This window comes from Oncorhynchus keta, chromosome 28, assembly GCF_023373465.1.
Source record: "Oncorhynchus keta strain PuntledgeMale-10-30-2019 chromosome 28, Oket_V2, whole genome shotgun sequence".
Taxonomy (NCBI): Eukaryota; Metazoa; Chordata; class Actinopteri; order Salmoniformes; family Salmonidae; genus Oncorhynchus; species Oncorhynchus keta.
In genome coordinates, this window is record NC_068448.1 from 64,771,594 (window position 1) to 64,794,980 (window position 23,387).

Below are 23,387 nucleotides of genomic sequence, written 5' to 3' on the forward strand. Positions count from 1 at the left end.
TGTAACACCATGGTTTATAACACTGTGGACCTGTTTACATTAGGCTGTACTCTCCAACCAGCCTCTTCCATTGTCAGACCGTGGTTTATGACACTGTGGACCTGTTTACATTAGGCTGTACTCTCCGACCAGCCTCTTCCATTGTCAGACCGTGGTTTATAACACTGTGGACATGTTTACATTAGGCTGTACTCTCTGACCAGGCTCTTCCATTGTCAGACCATGGTTTATAACACTGTGGACCTGTTTACATTAGGCTGTACTCTCTGACCAGCCTCTTCTATTGTCAGACCATGGTTTATAACACTGTCGACCTGTTTACATTAGGCTGTACTCTCTGACCAGCCTCTTCCATTGTGAGACCATGGTTTATAACACTGTGGACCTGTTTACATTAGGCTGTATTCTCCAACCAGCCTCTTCCATTGTAACACCATGGTTTATAACACTGTGGACCTGTTTACATTAGGCTGTACTCTCCAACCAGCCTCTTCCATTGTCAGACCATGGTTTATAACACTGTGGACCTGTTTACATTAGGCTGTACTCTCTGACCAGCCTCTTCCATTGTCAGACCATGGTTTATAACACTGTGGACCGGTTTACATTAGGCTGTACTCTCCAACCAGCCTCTTCCATTGTTAGACCATGGTTTATAACACTGTGGACCTGTTTACATTGGGCTGTACTCTCTGACCAGCCTCTTCCATTGTCAGACCATGGTTTATAACACTGTGGACATGTTTACATTAGGCTGTACTCTCTGACCAGCCTCTTCCATTGTCAGACCATGGTTTATAACACTGTGGACCTGTTTACATTAGGCTGTACTCTCTGACCAGCCTCTTCCATTGTAAGACCATGGTTTATAACACTGTGGACCTGTTTACATTAGGCTGTACTCTCTGACCAGCCTCTTCCATTATAACACCATGGTTTATAACACTGTGGACCTGTTTACATTAGGCTGTACTCTCTGACCAGCCTCTTCCATTGTAACACCATGGTTTATAACACTGTGGACCTGTTTACATTAGGCTGTACTCTCTGACCAGCCTCTTCCATTGTCAGACCATGGTTTATAACACTGTGGACCTGTTTACATTAGGCTGTACTCTCTGACCAGCCTCTTCCATTGTCAGACCATGGTTTATAACACTGTGGACCTGTTTACATTAGGCTGTACTCTCTGACCAGCCTCTTCCATTGTCAGACCATGGTTTATAACACTGTGGACCTGTTTACATTAGGCTGTACTCTCTGACCAGCCTCTTCCATTGTCAGACCATGGTTTATAACACTGTGGACCTGTTTACATTAGGCTGTACTCTCTGACCAGCCTCTTCTATTGTCAGACCATGGTTTATAACACTGTGGACCTGTTTACATTAGGCTGTACTCTCTGACCAGCCTCTTCCATTGTAACACCATGGTTTATAACACTGTGGACCTGTTTACATTAGGCTGTACTCTCCGACCAGCCTCTTCCATTGTCAGACCATGGTTTATAACACTGTGGACCTGTTTACATTAGGCTGTACTCTCTGACCAGCCTCTTCCATTGTCAGACCATGGTTTATAACACTGTGGACCTGTTTACATTAGGCTGTACTCTCTGACCAGCCTCTTCCATTGTAACACCATGGTTTATAACACTGTGGACCTGTTTACATTAGGCTGTACTCTCCAACCAGCCTCTTCCATTGTCAGACCGTGGTTTATGACACTGTGGACCTGTTTACATTAGGCTGTACTCTCCAACCAGCCTCTTCCATTGTCAGACCGTGGTTTATAACACTGTGGTCATGTTTACATTAGGCTGTACTCTCTGACCAGCCTCTTCCATTGTCAGACCATGGTTTATAACACTGTGGACCTGTTTACATTAGGCTGTACTCTCTGACCAGCCTCTTCTATTGTCAGACCATGGTTTATAACACTGTGGACCTGTTTACATTAGGCTGTACTCTCTGACCAGCCTCTTCCATTGTAACACCATGGTTTATAACACTGTGGACCTGTTTACATTAGGCTGTACTCTCCGACCAGCCTCTTCCATTGTAACACCATGGTTTATAACACTGTGGACCTGTTTACATTAGGCTGTACTCTCTGACCAGCCTCTTCCATTGTCAGACCATGGTTTACAACACTGTGGACCTGTTTACATTAGGCTGTACTCTCCAACCAGCCTCTTCCATTGTCAGACCGTGGTTTATGACACTGTGGACCTGTTTACATTAGGCTGTACTCTCCAACCAGCCTCTTCCATTGTCAGACCGTGGTTTATGACACTGTGGACCTGTTTACATTAGGCTGTACTTTCCAACCAGCCTCTTCCATTGTCAGACCGTGGTTTATGACACTGTGGACCTGTTTACATTAGGCTGTACTCTCCAACCAGCCTCTTCCATTGTCAGACCGTGGTTTATGACACTGTGGACCTGTTTACATTAGGCTGTACTCTCAACCAGCCTCTTCCATTGTCAGACCGTGGTTTATGACACTGTGGACCTGTTTACATTAGGCTGTACTCTCCAACCAGCCTCTTCCATTGTCAGACCGTGGTTTATGACACTGTGGACCTGTTTACATTAGGCTGTACTCTCCAACCAGCCTCTTCCATTGTCAGACCGTGGTTTATGACACTGTGGACCTGTTTACATTAGGCTGTACTCTCCAACCAGCCTCTTCCATTGTCATACCGTGGTTTATGACACTGTGGACCTGTTTACATTAGGCTGTACTCTCCAACCAGCCTCTTCCATTGTCAGACCGTGGTTTATAACACTGTGGACCTGTTTACATTAGGCTGTACTCTCCAACCAGCCTCTTCCATTGTAACACCATGGTTTATAACACTGTGGACCTGTTTACATTAGGCTGTACTCTCCAACCAGCCTCTTCCATTGTCAGACCGTGGTTTATGACACTGTGGACCTGTTTACATTAGGCTGTACTCTCCAACCAGCCTCTTCCATTGTCAGACCGTGGTTTATAACACTGTGGACCTGTTTACATTAGGCTGTACTCTCCAACCAGCCTCTTCCATTGTCAGACCGTGGTTTATGACACTGTGGACCTGTTTACATTAGGCTGTACTCCCCAACCAGCCTCTTCCAATGTAACACCATGGTTTATAACACTGTGGACATGTTTACATTAGGCTGTACTCTCCAACCAGCCTCTTCCATTGTCAGACCGTGGTTTATGACACTGTGGACCTGTTTACATTAGGCTGTACTCTCCAACCAGCCTCTTCCATTGTCAGACCGTGGTTTATGACACTGTGGACCTGTTTACATTAGGCTGTACTCTCTGACCAACCTCTTCCATTGTAACACCATGGTTTATAACACTGTGGACCTGTTTACATTAGGCTGTACTCTCTGACCAGCCTCTTCTATTGTCAGACCATGGTTTATAACACTGTGGACCTGTTTACATTAGGCTGTACTCTCTGACCAGCCTCTTCCATTGTAACACCATGGTTTATAACACTGTGGACCTGTTTACATTAGGCTGTACTCTCCGACCAGCCTCTTCCATTGTAACACCATGGTTTATAACACTGTGGACCTGTTTACATTAGGCTGTACTCTCTGACCAGCCTCTTCCATTGTCAGACCATGGTTTATAACACTGTGGACCTGTTTACATTAGGCTGTACTCTCCAACCAGCCTCTTCCATTGTTAGACCATGGTTTATAACACTGTGGACCTGTTTACATTGGGCTGTACTCTCTGACCAGCCTCTTCCATTGTCAGACCATGGTTTATAACACTGTGGACATGTTTACATTAGGCTGTACTCTCTGACCAGCCTCTTCCATTGTCAGACCATGGTTTATAACACTGTGGACCTGTTTACATTAGGCTGTACTCTCTGACCAGCCTCTTCCATTGTAACACCATGGTTTATAACACTGTGGACCTGTTTACATTAGGCTGTACTCTCTGACCAGCCTCTTCCATTGTCAGACCATGGTTTATAACACTGTGGGCCTGTTTACATTAGGCTGTACTCTCTGACCAGCCTCTTCTATTGTCAGACCATGGTTTATAACACTGTGGACCTGTTTACATTAGGCTGTACTCTCTGACCAGCCTCTTCCATTGTCAGACCATGGTTTATAACACTGTGGACCTGTTTACATTAGGCTGTACTCTCTGACCAGCCTCTTCCATTGTAACACCATGGTTTATAACACTGTGGACCTGTTTACATTAGGCTGTACTCTCCAACCAGCCTCTTCCATTGTCAGACCGTGGTTTATGACACTGTGGACCTGTTTACATTAGGCTGTACTCTCCAACCAGCCTCTTCCATTGTCAGACCGTGGTTTATAACACTGTGGACCTGTTTACATTAGGCTGTACTCTCCAACCAGCCTCTTCCATTGTCAGACCGTGGTTTATGACACTGTGGACCTGTTTACATTAGGCTGTACTCCCCAACCAGCCTCTTCCAATGTAACACCATGGTTTATAACACTGTGGACATGTTTACATTAGGCTGTACTCTCCAACCAGCCTCTTCCATTGTCAGACCGTGGTTTATGACACTGTGGACCTGTTTACATTAGGCTGTACTCTCCAACCAGCCTCTTCCATTGTCAGACCGTGGTTTATGACACTGTGGACCTGTTTACATTAGGCTGTACTCTCTGACCAACCTCTTCCATTGTAACACCATGGTTTATAACACTGTGGACCTGTTTACATTAGGCTGTACTCTCTGACCAGCCTCTTCTATTGTCAGACCATGGTTTATAACACTGTGGACCTGTTTACATTAGGCTGTACTCTCTGACCAGCCTCTTCCATTGTAACACCATGGTTTATAACACTGTGGACCTGTTTACATTAGGCTGTACTCTCCAACCAGCCTCTTCCATTGTCAGACCGTGGTTTATGACACTGTGGACCTGTTTACATTAGGCTGTACTCTCCGACCAGCCTCTTCCATTGTCAGACCGTGGTTTATAACACTGTGGACATGTTTACATTAGGCTGTACTCTCTGACCAGCCTCTTCCATTGTCAGACCATGGTTTCTAACACTGTGGACCTGTTTACATTAGGCTGTACTCTCTGACCAGCCTCTTCCATTGTCAGACCATGGTTTATAACACTATGGACCTGTTTACATTAGGCTGTACTCTCTGACCAGCCTCTTCCATTGTGAGACCATGGTTTATAACACTGTGGACGTGTTTACATTAGGCTGTACTCTCTGACCAGCTTCTTCCATTGTCACACCATGGTTTATAACACTGTGGACCTGTTTACATTAGGCTGTACTCTCTGACCAGCCTCTTCTATTGTCAGACCATGGTTTATAACACTGTGGACCTGTTTACATTAGGCTGTACTCTCTGACCAGCCTCTTCCATTGTCAGACCATGGTTTATAACACTGTGGACCTGTTTACATTAGGCTGTACTCTCTGACCAGCCTCTTCCATTGTAACACCATGGTTTATAACACTGTGGACCTGTTTACATTAGGCTGTACTCTCCAACCAGCCTCTTCCATTGTCAGACCGTGGTTTATGACACTGTGGACCTGTTTACATTAGGCTGTACTCTCCGACCAGCCTCTTCCATTGTCAGACCGTGGTTTATAACACTGTGGACATGTTTACATTAGGCTGTACTCTCTGACCAGGCTCTTCCATTGTCAGACCATGGTTTATAACACTGTGGACCTGTTTACATTAGGCTGTACTCTCTGACCAGCCTCTTCTATTGTCAGACCATGGTTTATAACACTGTCGACCTGTTTACATTAGGCTGTACTCTCTGACCAGCCTCTTCCATTGTGAGACCATGGTTTATAACACTGTGGACCTGTTTACATTAGGCTGTACTCTCCAACCAGCCTCTTCCATTGTAACACCATGGTTTATAACACTGTGGACCTGTTTACATTAGGCTGTACTCTCCAACCAGCCTCTTCCATTGTCAGACCATGGTTTATAACACTGTGGACCTGTTTACATTAGGCTGTACTCTCTGACCAGCCTCTTCCATTGTCAGACCATGGTTTATAACACTGTGGACCTGTTTACATTAGGCTGTACTCTCCAACCAGCCTCTTCCATTGTTAGACCATGGTTTATAACACTGTGGACCTGTTTACATTGGGCTGTACTCTCTGACCAGCCTCTTCCATTGTCAGACCATGGTTTATAACACTGTGGACATGTTTACATTAGGCTGTACTCTCTGACCAGCCTCTTCCATTGTCAGACCATGGTTTATAACACTGTGGACCTGTTTACATTAGGCTGTACTCTCTGACCAGCCTCTTCCATTGTAAGACCATGGTTTATAACACTGTGGACCTGTTTACATTAGGCTGTACTCTCTGACCAGCCTCTTCCATTATAACACCATGGTTTATAACACTGTGGACCTGTTTACATTAGGCTGTACTCTCTGACCAGCCTCTTCCATTGTAACACCATGGTTTATAACACTGTGGACCTGTTTACATTAGGCTGTACTCTCTGACCAGCCTCTTCCATTGTCAGACCATGGTTTATAACACTGTGGACCTGTTTACATTAGGCTGTACTCTCTGACCAGCCTCTTCCATTGTCAGACCATGGTTTATAACACTGTGGACCTGTTTACATTAGGCTGTACTCTCTGACCAGCTTCTTCCATTGTCACACCATGGTTTATAACACTGTGGACCTGTTTACATTAGGCTGTACTCTCTGACCAGCCTCTTCCATTGTCAGACCATGGTTTATAACACTGTGGACCTGTTTACATTAGGCTGTACTCTCTGACCAGCCTCTTCTATTGTCAGACCATGGTTTATAACACTGTGGACCTGTTTATATTAGGCTGTACTCTCTGACCAGCCTCTTCCATTGTCAGACCATGGTTTATAACACTGTGGACCTGTTTACATTAGGCTGTACTCTCTGACCAGCCTCTTCCATTGTCAGACCATGGTTTATAACACTGTGGACCTGTTTACATTAGGCTGTACTCTCTGACCAGCCTCTTCCATTGTAACACCATGGTTTATAACACTGTGGACCTGTTTACATTAGGCTGTACTCTCCAACCAGCCTCTTCCATTGTCAGACCGTGGTTTATGACACTGTGGACCTGTTTACATTAGGCTGTACTCTCCAACCAGCCTCTTCCATTGTCAGACCGTGGTTTATAACACTGTGGTCATGTTTACATTAGGCTGTACTCTCTGACCAGCCTCTTCCATTGTCAGACCATGGTTTATAACACTGTGGACCTGTTTACATTAGGCTGTACTCTCTGACCAGCCTCTTCTATTGTCAGACCATGGTTTATAACACTGTGGACCTGTTTACATTAGGCTGTACTCTCTGACCAGCCTCTTCCATTGTAACACCATGGTTTATAACACTGTGGACCTGTTTACATTAGGCTGTACTCTCCGACCAGCCTCTTTCATTGTAACACCATGGTTTATAACACTGTGGACCTGTTTACATTAGGCTTTACTCTCTGACCAGCCTCTTCCATTGTCAGACCATGGTTTATAACACTGTGGACCTGTTTACATTAGGCTGTACTCTCCAACCAGCCTCTTCCATTGTTAGACCATGGTTTATAACACTGTGGACCTGTTTACATTGGGCTGTACTCTCTGACCAGCCTCTTCCATTGTCAGACCATGGTTTATAACACTGTGGACATGTTTACATTAGGCTGTACTCTCTGACCAGCCTCTTCCATTGTCAGACCATGGTTTATAACACTGTGGACCTGTTTACATTAGGCTGTACTCTCTGACCAGCCTCTTCCATTGTAAGACCATGGTTTATAACACTGTGGACCTGTTTACATTAGGCTGTACTCTCTGACCAGCCTCTTCCATTATAACACCATGGTTTATAACACTGTGGACCTGTTTACATTAGGCTGTACTCTCTGACCAGCCTCTTCCATTGTAACACCATGGTTTATAACACTGTGGACCTGTTTACATTAGGCTGTACTCTCTGACCAGCCTCTTCCATTGTCAGACCATGGTTTATAACACTGTGGACCTGTTTACATTAGGCTGTACTCTCTGACCAGCCTCTTCCATTGTCAGACCATGGTTTATAACACTGTGGACCTGTTTACATTAGGCTGTACTCTCTGACCAGCTTCTTCCATTGTCACACCATGGTTTATAACACTGTGGACCTGTTTACATTAGGCTGTACTCTCTGACCAGCCTCTTCCATTGTCAGACCATGGTTTATAACACTGTGGACCTGTTTACATTAGGCTGTACTCTCTGACCAGCCTCTTCTATTGTCAGACCATGGTTTATAACACTGTGGACCTGTTTATATTAGGCTGTACTCTCTGACCAGCCTCTTCCATTGTCAGACCATGGTTTATAACACTGTGGACCTGTTTACATTGGGCTGTACTCTCTGACCAGCCTCTTCCATTGTCAGACCATGGTTTATAACACTGTGGACATGTTTACATTAGGCTGTACTCTCTGACCAGCCTCTTCCATTGTCAGACCATGGTTTATAACACTGTGGACCTGTTTACATTAGGCTGTACTCTCTGACCAGCCTCTTCCATTGTAAGACCATGGTTTATAACACTGTGGTCATGTTTACATTAGGCTGTACTCTCTGACCAGCCTCTTCCATTGTCAGACCATGGTTTATAACACTGTGGACCTGTTTACATTAGGCTGTACTCTCTGACCAGCCTCTTCTATTGTCAGACCATGGTTTATAACACTGTGGACCTGTTTACATTAGGCTGTACTCTCTGACCAGCCTCTTCCATTGTAACACCATGGTTTATAACACTGTGGACCTGTTTACATTAGGCTGTACTCTCCGACCAGCCTCTTTCATTGTAACACCATGGTTTATAACACTGTGGACCTGTTTACATTAGGCTTTACTCTCTGACCAGCCTCTTCCATTGTCAGACCATGGTTTATAACACTGTGGACCTGTTTACATTAGGCTGTACTCTCCAACCAGCCTCTTCCATTGTTAGACCATGGTTTATAACACTGTGGACCTGTTTACATTGGGCTGTACTCTCTGACCAGCCTCTTCCATTGTCAGACCATGGTTTATAACACTGTGGACATGTTTACATTAGGCTGTACTCTCTGACCAGCCTCTTCCATTGTCAGACCATGGTTTATAACACTGTGGACCTGTTTACATTAGGCTGTACTCTCTGACCAGCCTCTTCCATTGTAAGACCATGGTTTATAACACTGTGGACCTGTTTACATTAGGCTGTACTCTCTGACCAGCCTCTTCCATTATAACACCATGGTTTATAACACTGTGGACCTGTTTACATTAGGCTGTACTCTCTGACCAGCCTCTTCCATTGTAACACCATGGTTTATAACACTGTGGACCTGTTTACATTAGGCTGTACTCTCTGACCAGCCTCTTCCATTGTCAGACCATGGTTTATAACACTGTGGACCTGTTTACATTAGGCTGTACTCTCTGACCAGCCTCTTCCATTGTCAGACCATGGTTTATAACACTGTGGACCTGTTTACATTAGGCTGTACTCTCTGACCAGCTTCTTCCATTGTCACACCATGGTTTATAACACTGTGGACCTGTTTACATTAGGCTGTACTCTCTGACCAGCCTCTTCCATTGTCAGACCATGGTTTATAACACTGTGGACCTGTTTACATTAGGCTGTACTCTCTGACCAGCCTCTTCTATTGTCAGACCATGGTTTATAACACTGTGGACCTGTTTATATTAGGCTGTACTCTCTGACCAGCCTCTTCCATTGTCAGACCATGGTTTATAACACTGTGGACCTGTTTACATTGGGCTGTACTCTCTGACCAGCCTCTTCCATTGTCAGACCATGGTTTATAACACTGTGGACCTGTTTACATTGGGCTGTACTCTCTGACCAGCCTCTTCCATTGTCAGACCATGGTTTATAACACTGTGGACATGTTTACATTAGGCTGTACTCTCTGACCAGCCTCTTCCATTGTCAGACCATGGTTTATAACACTGTGGACCTGTTTACATTAGGCTGTACTCTCTGACCAGCCTCTTCCATTGTAAGACCATGGTTTATAACACTGTGGACCTGTTTACATTAGGCTGTACTCTCTGACCAGCCTCTTCCATTATAACACCATGGTTTATAACACTGTGGACCTGTTTACATTAGGCTGTACTCTCTGACCAGCCTCTTCCATTGTAACACCATGGTTTATAACACTGTGGACCTGTTTACATTAGGCTGTACTCTCTGACCAGCCTCTTCCATTGTCAGACCATGGTTTATAACACTGTGGACCTGTTTACATTAGGCTGTACTCTCTGACCAGCCTCTTCCATTGTCAGACCATGGTTTATAACACTGTGGACCTGTTTACATTAGGCTGTACTCTCTGACCAGCTTCTTCCATTGTCACACCATGGTTTATAACACTGTGGACCTGTTTACATTAGGCTGTACTCTCTGACCAGCCTCTTCCATTGTCAGACCATGGTTTATAACACTGTGGACCTGTTTACATTAGGCTGTACTCTCTGACCAGCCTCTTCTATTGTCAGACCATGGTTTATAACACTGTGGACCTGTTTATATTAGGCTGTACTCTCTGACCAGCCTCTTCCATTGTCAGACCATGGTTTATAACACTGTGGACCTGTTTACATTAGGCTGTACTCTCTGACCAGCCTCTTCCATTGTCAGACCATGGTTTATAACACTGTGGACCTGTTTACATTAGGCTGTACTCTCTGACCAGCCTCTTCCATTGTAACACCATGGTTTATAACACTGTGGACCTGTTTACATTAGGCTGTACTCTCCAACCAGCCTCTTCCATTGTCAGACCGTGGTTTATGACACTGTGGACCTGTTTACATTAGGCTGTACTCTCCAACCAGCCTCTTCCATTGTCAGACCGTGGTTTATAACACTGTGGTCATGTTTACATTAGGCTGTACTCTCTGACCAGCCTCTTCCATTGTCAGACCATGGTTTATAACACTGTGGACCTGTTTACATTAGGCTGTACTCTCTGACCAGCCTCTTCTATTGTCAGACCATGGTTTATAACACTGTGGACCTGTTTACATTAGGCTGTACTCTCTGACCAGCCTCTTCCATTGTAACACCATGGTTTATAACACTGTGGACCTGTTTACATTAGGCTGTACTCTCCGACCAGCCTCTTTCATTGTAACACCATGGTTTATAACACTGTGGACCTGTTTACATTAGGCTGTACTCTCTGACCAGCCTCTTCCATTGTCAGACCATGGTTTATAACACTGTGGACCTGTTTACATTAGGCTGTACTCTCCAACCAGCCTCTTCCATTGTCAGACCGTGGTTTATGACACTGTGGACCTGTTTACATTAGGCTGTACTCTCCAACCAGCCTCTTCCATTGTCAGACCGTGGTTTATGACACTGTGGACCTGTTTACATTAGGCTGTACTTTCCAACCAGCCTCTTCCATTGTCAGACCGTGGTTTATGACACTGTGGACCTGTTTACATTAGGCTGTACTCTCCAACCAGCCTCTTCCATTGTCAGACCGTGGTTTATGACACTGTGGACCTGTTTACATTAGGCTGTACTCTCCAACCAGCCTCTTCCATTGTCAGACCGTGGTTTATGACACTGTGGACCTGTTTACATTAGGCTGTACTCTCCAACCAGCCTCTTCCATTGTCAGACCGTGGTTTATGACACTGTGGACCTGTTTACATTAGGCTGTACTCTCCAACCAGCCTCTTCCATTGTCAGACCGTGGTTTATGACACTGTGGACCTGTTTACATTAGGCTGTACTCTCCAACCAGCCTCTTCCATTGTCATACCGTGGTTTATGACACTGTGGACCTGTTTACATTAGGCTGTACTCTCCAACCAGCCTCTTCCATTGTCAGACCGTGGTTTATAACACTGTGGACCTGTTTACATTAGGCTGTACTCTCCAACCAGCCTCTTCCATTATAACACCATGGTTTATAACACTGTGGACCTGTTTACATTAGGCTGTACTCTCCAACCAGCCTCTTCCATTGTCAGACCGTGGTTTATGACACTGTGGACCTGTTTACATTAGGCTGTACTCTCCAACCAGCCTCTTCCATTGTCAGACCGTGGTTTATAACACTGTGGACCTGTTTACATTAGGCTGTACTCTCCAACCAGCCTCTTCCATTGTCAGACCGTGGTTTATGACACTGTGGACCTGTTTACATTAGGCTGTACTCCCCAACCAGCCTCTTCCAATGTAACACCATGGTTTATAACACTGTGGACATGTTTACATTAGGCTGTACTCTCCAACCAGCCTCTTCCATTGTCAGACCGTGGTTTATGACACTGTGGACCTGTTTACATTAGGCTGTACTCTCCAACCAGCCTCTTCCATTGTCAGACCGTGGTTTATGACACTGTGGACCTGTTTACATTAGGCTGTACTCTCTGACCAACCTCTTCCATTGTAACACCATGGTTTATAACACTGTGGACCTGTTTACATTAGGCTGTACTCTCCAACCAGCCTCTTCCATTATAACACCATGGTTTATAACACTGTGGACCTGTTTACATTAGGCTGTACTCTCCAACCAGCCTCTTCCATTGTCAGACCGTGGTTTATGACACTGTGGACCTGTTTACATTAGGCTGTACTCTCCAACCAGCCTCTTCCATTGTCAGACCGTGGTTTATAACACTGTGGACCTGTTTACATTAGGCTGTACTCTCCAACCAGCCTCTTCCATTGTCAGACCGTGGTTTATGACACTGTGGACCTGTTTACATTAGGCTGTACTCCCCAACCAGCCTCTTCCAATGTAACACCATGGTTTATAACACTGTGGACATGTTTACATTAGGCTGTACTCTCCAACCAGCCTCTTCCATTGTCAGACCGTGGTTTATGACACTGTGGACCTGTTTACATTAGGCTGTACTCTCCAACCAGCCTCTTCCATTGTCAGACCGTGGTTTATGACACTGTGGACCTGTTTACATTAGGCTGTACTCTCTGACCAACCTCTTCCATTGTAACACCATGGTTTATAACACTGTGGACCTGTTTACATTAGGCTGTACTCTCTGACCAGCCTCTTCCATTGTCAGACCATGGTTTATAACACTGTGGACCTGTTTACATTAGGCTGTACTCTCTGACCAGCCTCTTCCATTGTAACACCATGGTTTATAACACTGTGGACCTGTTTACATTAGGCTGTACTCTCCGACCAGCCTCTTCCATTGTAACACCATGGTTTATAACACTGTGGACCTGTTTACATTAGGCTGTACTCTCTGACCAGCCTCTTCCATTGTCAGACCATGGTTTATAACACTGTGGACCTGTTTACATTAGGCTGTACTCTCTGACCAGCCTCTTCCATTGTAACACCATGGTTTATAACACTGTGGACCTGTTTACATTAGGCTGTACTCTCCAACCAGCCTCTTCCATTGTCAGACCGTGGTTTATGACACTGTGGACCTGTTTACATTAGGCTGTACTGTCCAACCAGCCTCTTCCATTGTCAGACCGTGGTTTATAACACTGTGGACATGTTTACATTAGGCTGTACTCTCTGACCAGCCTCTTCCATTGTCAGACCATGGTTTATAACACTGTGGACCTGTTTACATTAGGCTGTACTCTCCAACCAGCCTCTTCCATTGTCAGACCGTGGTTTATGACACTGTGGACCTGTTTACATTAGGCTGTACTTTCCAACCAGCCTCTTCCATTGTCAGACCGTGGTTTATGACACTGTGGACCTGTTTACATTAGGCTGTACTCTCCAACCAGCCTCTTCCATTGTCAGACCGTGGTTTATGACACTGTGGACCTGTTTACATTAGGCTGTACTCTCCAACCAGCCTCTTCCATTGTCAGACCGTGGTTTATGACACTGTGGACCTGTTTACATTAGGCTGTACTCTCCAACCAGCCTCTTCCATTGTCAGACCGTGGTTTATGACACTGTGGACCTGTTTACATTAGGCTGTACTCTCCAACCAGCCTCTTCCATTGTCAGACCGTGGTTTATGACACTGTGGACCTGTTTACATTAGGCTGTACTCTCCAACCAGCCTCTTCCATTGTCATACCGTGGTTTATGACACTGTGGACCTGTTTACATTAGGCTGTACTCTCCAACCAGCCTCTTCCATTGTCAGACCGTGGTTTATAACACTGTGGACCTGTTTACATTAGGCTGTACTCTCCAACCAGCCTCTTCCATTGTAACACCATGGTTTATAACACTGTGGACCTGTTTACATTAGGCTGTACTCTCCAACCAGCCTCTTCCATTGTCAGACCGTGGTTTATGACACTGTGGACCTGTTTACATTAGGCTGTACTCTCCAACCAGCCTCTTCCATTGTCAGACCGTGGTTTATAACACTGTGGACCTGTTTACATTAGGCTGTACTCTCCAACCAGCCTCTTCCATTGTCAGACCGTGGTTTATGACACTGTGGACCGGTTTACATTAGGCTGTACTCCCCAACCAGCCTCTTCCAATGTAACACCATGGTTTATAACACTGTGGACATGTTTACATTAGGCTGTACTCTCCAACCAGCCTCTTCCATTGTCAGACCGTGGTTTATGACACTGTGGACCTGTTTACATTAGGCTGTACTCTCCAACCAGCCTCTTCCATTGTCAGACCGTGGTTTATGACACTGTGGACCTGTTTACATTAGGCTGTACTCTCTGACCAACCTCTTCCATTGTAACACCATGGTTTATAACACTGTGGACCTGTTTACATTAGGCTGTACTCTCTGACCAGCCTCTTCTATTGTCAGACCATGGTTTATAACACTGTGGACCTGTTTACATTAGGCTGTACTCTCTGACCAGCCTCTTCCATTGTAACACCATGGTTTATAACACTGTGGACCTGTTTACATTAGGCTGTACTCTCCGACCAGCCTCTTCCATTGTAACACCATGGTTTATAACACTGTGGACCTGTTTACATTAGGCTGTACTCTCTGACCAGCCTCTTCCATTGTCAGACCATGGTTTATAACACTGTGGACCTGTTTACATTAGGCTGTACTCTCTGACCAGCCTCTTCCATTGTAACACCATGGTTTATAACACTGTGGACCTGTTTACATTAGGCTGTACTCTCCAACCAGCCTCTTCCATTGTCAGACCGTGGTTTATGACACTGTGGACCTGTTTACATTAGGCTGTACTGTCCAACCAGCCTCTTCCATTGTCAGACCGTGGTTTATAACACTGTGGACATGTTTACATTAGGCTGTACTCTCTGACCAGCCTCTTCCATTGTCAGACCATGGTTTATAACACTGTGGACCTGTTTACATTAGGCTGTACTCTCTGACCAGCCTCTTCTATTGTCAGACCATGGTTTATAACACTGTGGACCTGTTTACATTAGGCTGTACTCTCTGACCAGCCTCTTCCATTGTAACACCATGGTTTATAACACTGTGGACCTGTTTACATTAGGCTGTACTCTCCAACCAGCCTCTTCCATTGTCACACCATGGTTTATAACACTGTGGACCTGTTTACATTAGGCTGTACTCTCTGACCAGCCTCTTCCATTGTCAGACCATGGTTTATAACACTGTGGACCTGTTTACATTAGGCTGTACTCTCTGACCAGCCTCTTCCATTGTAACACCATGGTTTATAACACTGTGGACCTGTTTACATTAGGCTGTACTCTCCAACCAGCCTCTTCCATTGTCAGACCGTGGTTTATGACACTGTGGACCTGTTTACATTAGGCTGTACTGTCCAACCAGCCTCTTCCATTGTCAGACCCGTGGTTTATAACACTGTGGACATGTTTACATTAGGCTGTACTCTCTGACCAGCCTCTTCCATTGTCAGACCATGGTTTATAACACTGTGGACCTGTTTACATTAGGCTGTACTCTCTGACCAGCCTCTTCATTGTCAGACCATGGTTTATAACACTGTGGACCTGTTTACATTAGGCTGTACTCTCTGACCAGCCTCTTCCATTGTAACACCATGGTTTATAACACTGTGGACCTGTTTACATTAGGCTGTACTCTCCAACCAGCCTCTTCCATTGTCAGACCGTGGTTTATGACACTGTGGACCTGTTTACATTAGGCTGTACTCTCCAACCAGCCTCTTCCATTGTCAGACTGTGGTTTATGACACTGTGGACCTGTTTACATTAGGCTGTACTCTCCAACCAGCCTCTTCCATTGTCAGACTGTGGTTTATGACACTGTGGACCTGTTTACATTAGGCTGTACTCTCCAACCAGCCTCTTCCATTGTCAGACTGTGGTTTATGACACTGTGGACCTGTTTACATTAGGCTGTACTCTCCAACCAGCCTCTTCCATTGTCAGACCGTGGTTTATGACACTGTGGACCTGTTTACATTAGGCTGTACTCTCCAACCAGCCTCTTCCATTGTCAGACCGTGGTTTATGACACTGTGGACCTGTTTACATTAGGCTGTACTCTCTGACCAGCCTCTTCCAATTGTAAGACCATGGTTTATGACACTGTGGACCTGTTTACATTAGGCTGTACTCTCCAACCAGCCTCTTCCATTGTAAGACCATGGTTTATGACACTGTGGACCTGTTTACATTAGGCTGTACTCTCTGACCAGCCTCTTCCATTGTCAGACCATGGTTTATAACACTGTGGACCTGTTTACATTAGGCTGTACTCTCCAACCAGCCTCTTCCATAGGAAGACCATGGTTTATGACACTGTGGACCTGTTTACATTAGGCTGTACTCTCTGACCAGCCTCTTCCATTGTCAGACCGTGGTTTATGACACTGTGGACCTGTTTACATTAGGCTGTACTCTCCAACCAGCCTCTTCCATTGTAAGACCATGGTTTATGACACTGTGGACCTGTTTACATTAGGCTGTACTCTCTTACCAGCCTCTTCCATTGTCAGACCATGGTTTATAACACTGTGGACCTGTTTACATTAGGCTGTACTCTCCAACCAGCCTCTTCCATTGTCAGACCGTGGTTTATGACACTGTGGACCTGTTTACATTATGCTGTACTCTCTGACCAGCCTCTTCCATTGTCAGACCATGGTTTATAACACTGTGGACCTGTTTACATTAGGCTGTACTCTCTGACCAGCCTCTTCCATTGTCAGACCGTGGTTTATGACACTGTGGACCTGTTTACATTAGGCTGTACTCTCTGACCAGCCTCTTCCATTGTCAGACCATGGTTTATAACACTGTGGACCTGTTTACATTAGGCTGTACTCTCCAACCAGCCTCTTCCATTGTCAGACCGTGGTTTATAACACTGTGGACCTGTTTACATTAGGCTGTACTCTCCAACCAGCCTCTTCCATTATAACACCATGGTTTATGACATTGTCCACAATTGTGGCTCTGATTTCATCAGGGACTCTTATTCTTTGCCCTCTTCCTCTATTATGTCTTCCCCTAACACCCCCACCAACCACTCTTACACATCTTCTTATTTCTCCTCCACGAGCATGTAGCTGCTGTTCCGGGTTGTGACGTTCCTCCATGTTCATAAATGGTAATGATTGTGCTTTGGGCAAGCTCCATATATATGCTTCCAAACTTGATTGGTAAGATTGTGATTCCTATTTCATTACTATGTCACCTGGCAGGTAATTTGCCAATTTAGCAGACATCACACACATTCCATGTCATAGGGGCGGCAGCGTAGCCTAGTGGTTAGAGCGTTGGACTAGAAACCCCCGAGCTGACAAGGTACAAATCTGTCGTTCTGCCCCTGGACAGGCAGTTAACCCACTGTTCCCAGGCCGTCATTGAAAATAAGAATATGTTCTTAACTGACTTGCCTGGTTAAATAAAGGTAAAATAAAATAAAATAGATATTTATGGAAGATACATGTATCTCAGACAGATTTTGCTCATTGAATGGATCATTTTGCACGTGATGGCTCACACGATGAAAGAATGTTGTGACGAGTTTGACAATTTCACTGAGAATCAGCTCATCAGGTTTGATCAGCCATGTGCATGTAGCCATTGTGCAAATTGTAGACAATTGTGTTTACTCTTTTGCACACAAGTGACAAAACACGTGCAATTTGCTTTAATTAATAAGAATGTCAAATCTGGTGTGAAAAAATAAACTAATTGTTCAGAGATTTGAAAATATTGTTTTGAAAAATAAAATAATAATTTGAGAATTGAGCCAAAGCGATTGAGAAAAACTGTAAAGTAAATTAAATCAAAAACATATTTCTACTTCATAACAAATTATTATTGATTTTTTACTAAATCTATTATTTATCAAGGTTTGGTAGCCGATTTACTGAATTAATATTTAATCTAGTCGTATGCTCCATAGAAGATCATAACCTTTTTCACTTATTTCCAATTAATCATAAGTCGAATAATTTACATTTCATTAATTTGGTTCAGTACTTAAGCTAGTATTCTTACTAGTAGCTAGTTATTTAACTGTCTTGCTGACAGCTAAATTAAGTTGACATTCTGATTATCTGCTCTGTGTGTCAGTGATGTGGTGTTTGTGTGTGTGTGTCACAGGAGGTTGGTGGCACCTTAATTGGGGAGGACAGGCTCGTGTTAATGACTGGAGCGGAATCAGTGGAATGGTATCAAATACATCAAACATGGTTTCCAGGTGTTTGATGCCATTCCATTTGCTCCGTTCCACCATTATTATGAGCCGCCCTCCCCTCAGCAGCCTCCACTGGTGTGTGTGTGTAATATGTGTATTGTATGTTGTTGTGTTATGTTGTAATATTACTACATTTCCTGTCTCTGTAATAAGCTGTCTTACCACATCCTCCAAACGATTTCAACTGTTTGTTCAACTGTGTTCAACTGTGTTGATTGACTGTGTTGATTGTGTATTTGACTCTCTCTTGCTGTGTGTATCTGACTCTGTCAGGAACTTCTTCTGTGGCCGCTGGTCATGTGACGTGCGTCTGGACGGTCAGACTGTCATCATCACAGGAGCTAACACTGGAATCGGCAAAGAGACAGCCAGGGACCTGGCCAAGAGAGGTAGAGAACACACACACACACACAGTTTTGTGTTGCTATCCTTGTGGGAACCAAAGAATTGATTCCCATCTAAAATCCTATTTTTCCTCACCCCAAACCCTAACCTTGAGCCTAAACTTAACCCCGAACCCTATATCTAACCCTAAACCTAACCCCTAAGCCTAAAATAGCAACATTTTTTTGTGAGGACCGGCAAAATGTCCCGCCTTGCACGGATTTTCCTTGTTTTACTATCAGGACTTCTGGTACCCAAGGATAGTTAAACAAAAAAACACACACAAGTCGAAGTCTACATCCTTCGCCAGTGATTGGTAGTACTCCTAGTAGGAGTGGGAACTATGGACAGGATTCTTCAATGAAGTATTTGTTGTCCTTCAACGAGAGACGACTAGTTTTTATTCAAATGCTTTCACTTGAGAAAATTCTGCACCAAACATCTTAGTTAGATGTAAAATTGTGTGACCAAGACCTCCTTGGCAAAAACATCCAAATGAATTACAGATTCATTGATTTTTCTTAGCCTTCCTCAAAATAGTCAGAATTGTTACTATGCTGTCTCAAGAGGGACAAAATCTATATTTTTCTAAACCGAGTGTATGGGCACCTTTTAGCCTAATGATATTCTAAGTAGCAGTCATTAAGGATCCAGGAGAGGTGGAGACAGAGAGGGCATTGTCAGAGTAGACCGCTAAACATCCGTCCTATGCATGCGATGGAACGCACACGCACGCAAACACACACATGCACACACACACAGAGGGAGATGAAAGCTGGTTCTATGTACGTGGTCTGATTTGTTCCTTTGGCTGCACTTGAAAAGCTCTGTGTGGCACCAACTTCCTCTTACAAAACACAACTGTGTGTTTGTGTGTGAGTGGGAATGTGTGTGTGTGTGTATTGCAAGCATCGGGGGTCTGTTAAAATACTATCAGAATGACGTTTCACTCATTCACAACTGAGGTTAGAGCTGGGAACGAAAGATTCATAACCGTCTGTCATTTTATTTCCTAAAGTAATTTGTTATATAAGTAAATATTGATCATACTTTACGATGTCTAGTAAGCTAGAGGAAATATATGAAAGAGAGTGGTTCTATTAAAATATCAATATAATTGTATTACCAATACTATTTTATTTAATATGTCTAGACAGGCTGGGCCAAGACAAAGCCTTGCGTGCATCACACTCTGTTTCTTGGCTTACTGGAAAACATTCTTTAATTTACAGATCTGAAACTAGAATCCTCAAGTTACCTTCCTCTGTCCGTCAAATCACATTCATGTAGTTCAAAATTTATATTTTAATTTAACTCAATGAAAATTGCTGTGATGGTAAAATAAAATAGAATAACTAAATGTGTTAATTATGTACTATAAACAACAGCTAGATAATAAAAAAAATGTTTGCATTGTCCAATGAACACACACACACCACACACACACACACACACACACACACACACACACACACACACACACACACACACACACACACACACACACACACACACACACACACACACACACACACACACACACACACACACACACACACACACACACACTACTTACCCATGTGGAACAAATAAACGGCGTCAAATAAAGGATAGTTAAACAAAAAAACACACACAAGTCGAAGTCTACATCCTTCGCCAGTGATTGGTAGTACTCCTAGTAGGAGTGGGAACTATGGACAGGATTCTTCAATGAAGTATTTGTTGTCCTTCAACGAGAGACGACTAGTTTTTATTCAAATGCTTTCACTTGAGAAAATTCTGCACCAAACATCTTAGTTAGATGTAAAATTGTGTGACCAAGACCTCCTTGGCAAAAACATCCAAATGAATTACAGATTCATTGATTTTTCTTAGCCTTCCTCAAAATAGTCAGAATTGTTACTATGCTGTCTCAAGAGGGACAAAATCTATATTTTTCTAAACCGAGTGTATGGGCACCTTTTAGCCTAATGATATTCTAAGTAGCAGTCATTAAGGATCCAGGAGAGGTGGAGACAGAGAGGGCATTGTCAGAGTAGACCGCTAAACATCCGTCCTATGCATGCGATGGAACGCACACGCACGCAAACACACACATGCACACACACACAGAGGGAGATGAAAGCTGGTTCTATGTACGTGGTCTGATTTGTTCCTTTGGCTGCACTTGAAAAGCTCTGTGTGGCACCAACTTCCTCTTACAAAACACAACTGTGTGTTTGTGTGTGAGTGGGAATGTGTGTGTGTGTGTATTGCAAGCATCGGGGGTCTGTTAAAATACTATCAGAATGACGTTTCACTCATTCACAACTGAGGTTAGAGCTGGGAACGAAAGATTCATAACCGTCTGTCATTTTATTTCCTAAAGTAATTTGTTATATAAGTAAATATTGATCATACTTTACGATGTCTAGTAAGCTAGAGGAAATATATGAAAGAGAGTGGTTCTATTAAAATATCAATATAATTGTATTACCAATACTATTTTATTTAATATGTCTAGACAGGCTGGGCCAAGACAAAGCCTTGCGTGCATCACACTCTGTTTCTTGGCTTACTGGAAAACATTCTTTAATTTACAGATCTGAAACTAGAATCCTCAAGTTACCTTCCTCTGTCCGTCAAATCACATTCATGTAGTTCAAAATTTATATTTTAATTTAACTCAATGAAAATTGCTGTGATGGTAAAATAAAATAGAATAACTAAATGTGTTAATTATGTACTATAAACAACAGCTAGATAATAAAAAAAATGTTTGCATTGTCCAATGAACACACACACACCACACACACACACACACACACACACACACACACACACACACACACACACACACACACACACACACACACACACACACACACACACACACACACACACACACACACACACACACACACACACACACACACACACACACACACACTACTTACCCATGTGGAACAAATAAACGGCGTCAAATAAACGCTGTCAGCATGAAATCACCCTGGATCATCACTGTGTGTGCGATTGGCTCAACTCAAACTCTAACTTCCCTCTTAATTGTTTGTTTATCGTTTGTGTTTTAATTATGATTGGTTGCTCTGCCAGGGAATTTGGGAAACCATTTCGATCCCCACATCGGAGCGGAGAGAGGGGAACAAAGGCACTTTGATAGCTTCCAGACGGAACACTCCCATGGAATAATGACGGTCTTCTATTCCATAATTACTGGGCCACCACAGCTATTGTGTGTGTGTTTGTGTGTGTGTGTGTGTGTCTCCCCTCATAGGCTCTCTCAGCAGGGCTGGGCTCATTAAAATAGGATGAGCAGTCCATTGTTTGCCAAGGGAAGATGAGAAACACAGTTTATACTGTTGCCTGTTTCTTTACTGACAAACACTGTGAAATGAACAGTTGAATATTCTGTAAACAGATATTAAGCTTGTGTCTTTAGAGATTTCTATGATATTTTGTTAAACCGTTGAGAATGATCCATTCTATGATGTTCAGGGATTTTAAACACAAATGAACATCTTTCACATTTGTCCTCCCGTGTGCTAGTAACCTTTTATGACCTACCTCTGTGTAACCTCTGACTTCTTTGAACCCCCTCTCAGGTGCTCGCATCATCATGGCGTGTAGAGACATGGAGAAGGCGGAGGGCGCCAGGAAAGAGATCACAGAAGATTGTGGAAATGAAAACATTGTCGTTCACAAACTGGATCTGTCTGACACCAAGTCGATCAGAGAGTTCGCTGAGCTGGTTAACAAGGGTAGATAACCTTCAGGGTATAGGAATGGATGGATGGATAGATAGATAGATGGAGGGAGGGAAAGCTTTTGCAGTGACAGTTTTTCTGGTGTTTGCAGAGGAGAAGCAAGTCAATATCCTGATCAACAACGCTGGCATCATGATGTGTCCCTACTCTAAGACTAAGGACGGCTTTGAGATGCAGTTTGGAGTCAACCACCTGGGTAAGATAAATCAATCAATGAACTTGTATTCATGTAGCCCCTTTCATAATGCATTTGCCATAAAATGCTGAGGTGTAACCAAAGCTTAAACCTTTCCCCAAAGTAAGTCAAGCCGATAGTGGAACGGGAAAATCCCCTGGGCCATAGACGATTCAAGGTTCCACTAGTTATTATGATATATACAGTTGAAGTCGGAAGTTTACATACACAAAGGTTGAAGTCATTAAAACTCGTTTCTAAACCACTCCATAAATTTCTTGTTAACAAACTATAGTTTTGGCATGTCGGTTAGGACATCTACTTTGTGCATGACACAAGTAATTTTTCCAAGACAGATTAATTCACTTAGAATTCAC

At 43.7% G+C, this 23,387-nt stretch overlaps 1 protein-coding gene across 2 annotated transcripts in view; it reads left to right on the top strand.

The window, feature by feature from the left end:
* Window positions 1-23,387, top strand: part of zgc:112332 (uncharacterized protein LOC553712 homolog) — a 34,672-nt gene that overhangs the window by 6,255 nt on the left and 5,030 nt on the right. For both annotated transcript variants that reach the window (XM_052483612.1, XM_052483613.1), the window contains exons 2-4: window positions 18,961-19,076; window positions 22,674-22,829; window positions 22,927-23,031. In XM_052483612.1, the coding sequence (XP_052339572.1) occupies window positions 18,961-19,076; window positions 22,674-22,829; window positions 22,927-23,031 (377 nt within the window). The remainder of the gene's footprint in view (window positions 1-18,960; window positions 19,077-22,673; window positions 22,830-22,926; window positions 23,032-23,387) is intronic.